The following is an 8860-nucleotide window of genomic DNA, read 5'->3' on the forward strand; positions in this document are numbered from 1 at the left end:
TATTATTATTATTATTATTATTATTATTATTATTATTATTATTATTATTAGACTAATTTGATTACTGTATAATACATAGACTGTCTAACCAGCAAATGCCTCAATAATTATTTATTGCCAAGAAATTTAAATACAAATTGACATTAGATTTGGAAGAATAGGTTTGACTTCATGAAACTTTCTGTTGTTGGACCTTATTAAACTTAGTCTTAAGTTTGACTTGTACCAGATGTAAAATTAGATTTTGACTTGAGAAAGAAAGACCAGAGTTGTGCATGAAAACACATACAGTGGCTCCCACAAACTGTTTGATGCCAGCAAAAAATATCTTAATCCATAAATAAACAAGTTAACACCTGTAGTACTTGCCAGGGTTTCTGAGTCCTGTGTTCCCGTGTCTGAATTATAGTGAGCCTTTTGAACAACTTGGTTCTGAGTCTAATGGGTCAGAAAGTTCTATGCAGCTGTGCTTCCACTTGTACTGCAGCCATTCAAAATGACTGTCACCAACAGTGGGACAGATGAAAGGTAGCTAAGCGGAAGAACTATAGCAAAATTAGGCACATGAGTAAAGTTGGTGTGAGATGCAAAGTATATTCAATTCAGACAGTCTTTTGGGGGAATAAACAATTTAAACACTTAATATTTAAGTTTAGCCATGCACAAATTGGATAGAGAGATTATATGTTATTTTATAAAACACGTTTAAATCAGCCACTTGGGAGCACGTGCCAGTGTAACACTTGTGCTGGTCCCAAGCCTGGGTAAATGGTGATTGCAGAGTCAGGATGAGAATCCTACGTAAAATACTTTTGCCAAAACTAACATGCAATAATTGATTCCATACTGGATCAATCAAGATCTCGGTTAACAACGACCACCACTGGTGCTGTTGACAAGCAGGGTGCTGGCAGGAACTGTGCTACTGTTAGTTGAAGACCACGAGGAGAGAAACATGTCTAGAAACAGAGGGAGACGAGGAAAGACAAGAATGTAGAACTGAGGGTGGCAACTCTAAATGTGGGGACAATGACTGCTAAAGGTAGAGAGCTGGCTGACATGATGCAGCGACAGAAACCTGAGGAAGATTGGGGATTGTAAGGTTGTGGTAGGGGAGAACGTGGCCAGACAGCATCAGATGGTTGTGTGTATGACTGTTGTGAAGATGATAAAAATAATAAAATCAGAGAAGACCAAATGGTGGAAGATGAGGAAGGAAAAATGTTGTGAGGAGTTCAGAGAGGAGCTATTAAAGGCTCTGGGTGGTAAGAAAGTGCTTCCAGATGACAGGGCTACTACAGCAACAGTAATTAAAGAGAGAGGAAGGTACTTTGTGTCATCTGAACAGAGAATAGATGATAAGGAAACGTGGTAGTGGAATAGTGAAGAGCAGGTAGCTTGGTAGTATGATAGGAAGACGGAAGAAGTGCTTTGAGGAGCTAATGAAGGAAAAGAAAGAGGGAAAAAGAAAAGTATAGGTCATAGAAACAGTGGACCAGGAAGGGAGAAAGATTAGTGAGTGAGAAATTTGGAAAGCTCTGGAAAAAATGAAGAAGGGGACAGCTGTAGGTCCTGATGACATACAGTGGAGGTTTGGAAATATATAGGAGATATGGCAGAGTGGTTTTTGTGGCAGAAAAGGTCAAAGGAAAAGTTTAGAAGACAGTGGTGAGATCAGCTATGTTGTATGGTTTGGAGACATTGTCACTGACAAAAAGAAAAGAGAAAGAACTGGAAGTGACAGAAATGAAGATGCTGAGGTTCTCCTTAGGAGTGAAAAGGATGGATAAGATCAGAGGTACAGAGGGTCTCCCCTGTCTTGTTGTCACATTACAGGTTTTTTTTTATAAAACCAATTAGCTTTTTTTTCCTTGCTTTTTGATAGCGTGACCTGCAACCCCTACCCATAACTTGTATTGTAAGAGACTGCCTACTTGAAGTTTGTACTTTTTTTTGCATATTTTAATTTTCACATTTATGCTATTCATATTGTATTTTGGGGCAGCACGGTGGCACAACTGGTAGAGCTGCTGCCTCTCAGCGAGCAGGTCCCTGGTTCAAACCCCGGTCCAAGGGCCTTTCTGGGTGGAGTTTGCATGTTCTCTCCGTGCATGCGTGGGTTTTCTCCGGGTACTCCGGTTTCCTCCCACAGTCCAAAAACATGCATGTTAGGCTGATTGGTAACTCTAAATTGTCCCTAGGTGTGAGTGAGAGAGTGAATGGTTGTTTGTCTCGTTTGTCTCTGTGTGTCCCTGTGATGGACTTGCGACCCATCCAGGGTGTACCCCGCCCCTCGCACAGTGATTGCTGGACATGGGCACCAGCGACCCCCGTGACCCGAAATGGAATAAGCGGGTAAAGAAAATGGATGGATGGATATTGTATTTTGGCTTTTGATTGTTTCAGCTATTTTGATATTTATTTGATGGGATTAAATTGCAGACTACCTATCAATTTATGTTGCTAGACAGTTCAGATTCATTTAGAATATTTTCAGACAGAGTTGGTATTACAAAAAAGGAACTTCATGATGTTTTAGGGTTTTCATATGACACATCACTCTCATGTCAACCTCTGGATGAACCAACCCTCAAGCTGCCCTTTGAGTTCCATTTCCTGGAAGTGCTACTTCTGATAAGGTTCCTAGAAGCAACCCATTGGCTTCTTTTTAACACCATTACCCTTGAATGATTGGAAAAGTCACCTAAATGCAATGATGTGCGCATGTGCGTGTGCACACACACACAAATGATGTGCTGTGTGTTCTGACTTAGACTGTATTCCACTACTGGTGATTATCCTATAAATCAATACTGTGGGCCAGCTGGCCAGTGTTTTTGTGTATTAGCCTCTGAATACAGACAGTAATTTGGTCAGCATAGACTAGACAAACAAATTAATACATTAAGGAGGTCACAATGGCCTCACTTGCCTTCTTGTAAGTCACGACGCAGTTCTACGAAAGTGAAAGGTTCACATTAGATTTTGGTGACATTGAGTCTAACGGTACTAAATGACATCAAGACGTATAAATTTGTGTGGCAGAATTGCTGATTGTAACGGGTCTTGTTTATTGATGATTTTTTTTAAATAAAGCTGAATGGGATCAGTTTTAATCTCTGATTGTTCAATAATGGTAAAGTCAACAGAGATTACCCTAGTTGTGAACGCTTTGTGATTTGACATACCCTTGTGTCATTTGCGACAAGATTGGCATCTTCTGTTCCTGAAGCAAATGTTTCATTGCTGCACATCAACGGTCTTCTGCTCTCACAACCAAGGCTCTGATAGATTTCTGTTGGTCAAACACTGGGTATTCTAATATGAACCATAGTTAATGGATCTGTTCCTTGCCTTTATGTAGTCAGCGAAGAATGTGTAGTAAGATATGAATCAGTAGTGTTCTGGAAAATGCATAAGCTGTATGGATGTTTCTATGAAAAAATTTGTGTCCCTGACACTAAATCCATTAAATAATTTTTTTTTTTTTTTCATTTAGCCTTTATTTATCCAGGTTAGTCTCATTGAGCCACGAGAACTCATTTTCAAGAGAGACCTGTTTAGGGAGCACATGGTGGGGGTTAAGGGCCTTGCTCATGGGCCCAGAGTGGGGCGAATGAGGGTGGGGGCAAGTGTGGGTGTTTCACCTACCCCACCCACAATTTTGATGTTGTCGGGGCCGGGGCGTGAACCGGCGATCTTCGGATCACAAGCCCACCTCTCTAACCTCTGCGCCACCACTCCCCGTATAATGGATTGTTTGATATTCTCAATCCATGCATGTACAAAGTAGTATTTTGCATTTTATTACAGCACAGACTCAAAGATATATACAAGTTCATTAAAATAATTAAAAATTAATTACCATGTGCTTAACAGTTCAGTAGCTCTTCATCACAGTAATAAAACCTTGTTTATGTTGTTACTCAAGTTTATTAGTGTTTTTGTATATTCAACAAGAAAATAAAATGTACATCAGGTGAGACAAACCATTTTTTACTGCTCAGGTAGCACTTATTGATTACTATTGAGAGGCTAATCAAAATGTGATGGAATGCTATTTTTTTTCTTCCTAGCAATGGGTTGGTCATCCAGTGATAAATTCAATTACTCATTCATCACTTTTGCCTTATCACTGTCCCATGAAAACTTGTCTCTTCTCTTTAGATTTTCCTTTAAACTACGTTGCTTAGCCATGCTAGCTTTAGCTAGGTAAACTCTTGATAAACGTGTTAAACTGGTGATATTGAATGAAGCTCTATTGCTACAACTAAAACACTCAAAATTGTGAATGTTGCAAATAGCTACTAAACTGCTCTCATTGTGTATGTTAAAATATGTCCATACCACAGACGTGTTGGCACATTCTGTCACAACGGCTCGTATTTTGCAGCTGATATGTCAGCCATTTTGCAATTTTGACAGACTTGGAAGATATGTGGTTGGTCAAAAATTTATTGTCCTTTTGTTAAATGCTATCTTTAGATGCATTTTAATTAAACTACCTTGAACTTTTATCCTTCAGAATGTATTTGCAAGAACCTTAATATTTATGTTAGCCAAAAAAATTGTTGCATATCCATTAAAGATAAAGGTATACAGTAGGGAAATTAGGTTAGGGTGTGTTCCAACTATTTTTAATACTGTTGTACTAAAGTCTTGCAGTTGCATCTACTGGTAGTTAAATAGCAGTGTAAAGTTAAGAACATCAGAAACTGTGACATATATATCTAGAATCACTCCAAAACTCTGTGGGAATATGTTACAAGGGCTGCTTTTTAATGAATAAAGCCAGTATGGTGAACTTTCATGATGTCAGTTCTGGAAAAACACACACGACTGACGAAGCATGGTTGATTCATTCATACATAAAATCTGTTAATGAAACACATACTAAGAAGACTGTGGCTGTTTTAATTGGTGCCCTGGAACAGAAAAATTGAAAAAAATATATGTTTGTCATTTATTGCTGAAAATGACTTTGCTGGTTTGCAGACATGAGTTTTGAAATTGTTCTGTCCGTTACCAAAGATGCACATAAATGAAGAGGTTTATCAGCCCAAATAAATTCAAATAACTTACTTTTCAAATTAGAGTAATTTGGCTTACATTATACCTTAGATTATAACTGATATAAAACAATCAGAAAATAATATTTCATTCATCATTCTAAACTGCTTTGTTTTGCTACTTTGATGCTATCTCTCATACTTTTTTTTTTTTACTTTTCTGTCTTAGGCACATCTGAGAGCAGAAAAGTGTGCTGACCCAATTCAATTAAAAGCTGTTACAGTTACATATATTCACAAAATTAAGAGACATTTTATTGTTTTTCTTTAAAATATAGGCGACAGAAAATGAGTCTGATATTAGTTTGTTATACGTCAGATTGCACTTTTTTTCATCCCATCCTGGAGTTAGCTTTGTCAGTTCAGATGGGAATGTATTGTAGTTGAAGCTGCGTTAATGTCTGAGTTTAAATGTTTTTTAGAAACAATATAAAACATCCCTGTTGTGCTAGGTGAAGTGAACAGACATGATGAGCTGTACTGGAAATGCAACCGAGATGACCGAGACAGCAAGATGGAAATAAAATGCACTTTCAGCCAATCCAAAATGTTACGTTTTTTTGTTTTATGTAGGATTTATTCTTAAATACTTTTTTCTTTTCTTTTTTCTTGTTAGGGAATTTTGCTGTCCTCAACACCAGACATTTGACACATTATCATTTTATATATAAACAATACCACTTATTTTTTCTTTTCCTTTCTGTAAACCTTCATCTATATTTTACCTCCTCTGCCCCATGAACATCCCCCTACATACACACACCAACACACACAACTCCCCACCTCATTCCCTAAACCACAATTAGATTCCCTGTTTACCCAGTGGAGACTGGCTTGCGTTACTCTTTAAACATAAACACAGTGGTAATCGCTTTGTCTGTTTTTCACATGTGCAGCCATGCAATCAAGCGCACATACCCATATGAGGTTTTTCTAAGAAACTGATGGTGGTAAACGCATGTGGTGTCCTGTGGTGTTTCTTTCTTTTGCCCTTTGTATTGGAGGTCATTTTGCATATTTGTCTAGTCGTTGTGCGTGCATAGACCAAGATTCCAAGATTTTTGTAATGCCTTTATCTGTGGTCTGCTTCCCATTGACATGAGGTGGCAAGGATCCTGTTGTGTTATTCTGGCGGCAGTCAGCCACATGGGTCTGGGCAAGGAGGGAGAAATGTTAAGGCTTTTTTGATTTTCGGTGGAATTACTTTATATCTTTGTAACTGTCCTTACCCCTATGTCATCTCATTCTGCCAGCTCATTTAGAGTGACTTACTTTGCAGGGTATACAGTTTAATGGTAAATGGACTGTACTTATATAGCGCCTTTCTATCTTATCGAGATACTCAAAGCACTTTACACTACAATCTGTGTCCTCATTTACCCATTCATACAGCACTCTACTAGATCTCTACAAAGCTAATTGAACAAATCATTCTAAAGAGACTAATCAGAGCTTTATCACATTCATACACCGATGGGTTTAATGAGAAAACTGGGATTTCAGAGGGATTTTCCCTGTAGTAAAGTAAGGGATAGCTTTAAGAGCCCTTTTTAACACCTTTGTTTTCTTCTTCATCCTGTTGCTTTTTTATTGTCTTATTTTCCATGGTCTCTCCAGCCTCACCCTCTTTTTCCCCCTCAATCTTTCCTCCGCTGCTCATTTAGGCCACTTGCACTCTTGAGGTACTCTGCCTTGGAGTGAAAGCAAGTGGTATTAAAAAGAGTCAGTTCCCATGAAAGTCTGCTGAGCTTTCTTCACAGCTAACAATGCTGTGTTGTGGAAATGTTAACATCCGCTTCTGAGTTCATGCTCTGGCTCTTTTTTGGTCTAAATTCTGCCTTTTATGTCACAAATTAGCACAGAGTAATCTCAAATGCCACTGGTACAAATCAACACTGCAAAGTTTTCTGACATTTCGTCTACAAAAGTGTGAAAATGTATTCTAACTTGTGTGTGTGTTTGTGTGTCTGTGTGTGTGCTTCTATCGCATACGAGTCCAAAAACATGCATGTTAGGCTGCCTTCAGGCCCAGGCCTCCCTTGTAAAAGAGATCTATGATCTCAATGGGACTTGCCTGGTTAAATAAAGGTTAATATTAAATGAGGATTTATTTTAAAGTTACGTGTCTCTTCTTTTCGTTTGCTTTGCTTTCAGATAGTAAATGTCATGATGTATTGGGGGAAAAGAAGTCTGATGTCTGCTGGATGCCTGTTACCCAATGATAATGTATTCACGTGCTTCACTGTCTTGGCCATGTTTTTTTGTGACCATAATTAAGCACATCTCCATAGCAGTATGCATAAGACAGCACTACTGACCAGTTAAAGCATATAAATAATGGCGAGCTATATTGATCCAGGGTGTGTGGCAGGGAGAGCAAGAGTGCTTCCAAACTCTCTACTACCAGTAGTCACTATATATCATGCTTGTGGCTTTAGGGAAAACCCTGATTACATATTTCACAGCTTTGACTGTTGTATTGGTGTTTTGCTGCCTTTTAGAGGATGACTGAGCCTTTACCTTTGATTTTTGTTTTTCTTCTGCCTGTTAATAAAGTAGCACAAATAGACCTTTAGGAGATGATGTCACCACTTAATATCTCACTACCCTCCCCCTCCATCCCCTTCACAGTCAAACTGCCAGCAACACTAACAGATCTCACACACAAAGCACATAGACTGAGGGAGGTGAGGAGTGTCACTGCACTCTCATCTCCATCATAAAAGTCACAGTGCATTGATGATATCACACTGTAAGCTTGTTGGTGCTGCTGAGATGTTCCTGCCTTCCAGTAATTGGGAAAGGTGGGAATTAAAAGGTCACTCTGCATGTAGGAAAGTGTAAGATTCACCTTTTTTAAGGTTTGAAAATTTTTGATGAATTCAGAATTATTACACGAATCATAGCTTTGGTAGACATACTTAATTAATATACTTTTTTTAAACAAGAAAGAGTATGTTAGGTGGAAAATTGGAGAGTTTGGATGACACTGATGGAAAGGGTGAGCTGGATAGTAGGTGGGATGGGATAAGCATAGATGGACAGCGAGCACATGTTCTAAGAGATAATTGCATTTCTCTCACCTGTTACCCTTTACAGGCCTTCAAGAGCGCCACAATGAGCTCATACTGGTGTGCTGGAAAGGGTGATGTCATTGATAACTGGTGTCGCTGTGACCTGAGTGCCTTCAGTAAAGATGGACTGCCCAACTGCAGTCCCCTCAAGCAGCCAACGTAAGTGTGAAATGACACAATAAACTTGGGGATTCATAGACAAATATGTTTTCTGCAAACATGTATAGATTGCCTGTGAATACACACACTTTTACACACATACTGTATCTGTGTCTACTAATTCCTGCGATACTTGAGAAAACTGTAGAGTCAAACCCAGTCCCTGAAGTCCTAATAACTGTGAGTTGGTCCTTGCACTCCTCCAAAAGGAAATTATTCTCATTCAAGGTGTCCTAATAATAATCTTGAGGCTTCTGTGAGTCATCCTGTCCATCGATTGTTGCCAAGAGAAGTTCTGGAATGTAGGTTAAAATGGAAAAACTTTAGAGTCAAAGTATTTCATTTATGCAATAAAAAGTATAACATGAAGGTTAGGTAGATATAGTATGATTTGGGCCGAGGAGGAAAGGTTAAAAATTCTAATGGTGAAAAGCATAACTTTTAGACAATATGAGCAGTTTCAAGTTTACAGTTTGCTAGAAAATAATAAAAGTAAATGAATGGGATTTGTGTTAGCTCAATACTGATCACTACAGATTACCGCAGAACTCCAGTCAC

The 8860-nt window shown here is 38.6% G+C and overlaps 1 protein-coding gene across 1 annotated transcript in view; it reads left to right on the plus strand.

Moving 5' to 3' along the window:
• LOC119424522 (astrotactin-2) overlaps window positions 1–8860 on the plus strand; it is a 320640-nt gene that overhangs the window by 270275 nt on the left and 41505 nt on the right. The window contains exon 18 of the mRNA XM_037692008.1: window positions 8169–8302. Coding sequence (XP_037547936.1) covers window positions 8169–8302 — 134 coding nt within the window. The remainder of the gene's footprint in view (window positions 1–8168; window positions 8303–8860) is intronic.

The sequence above is a fragment of the Nematolebias whitei genome, chromosome 18 (assembly GCF_014905685.2).
Source record: "Nematolebias whitei isolate Nwh7 chromosome 18, NemWhi1, whole genome shotgun sequence".
NCBI classification, from domain to species: Eukaryota; Metazoa; Chordata; class Actinopteri; order Cyprinodontiformes; family Rivulidae; genus Nematolebias; species Nematolebias whitei.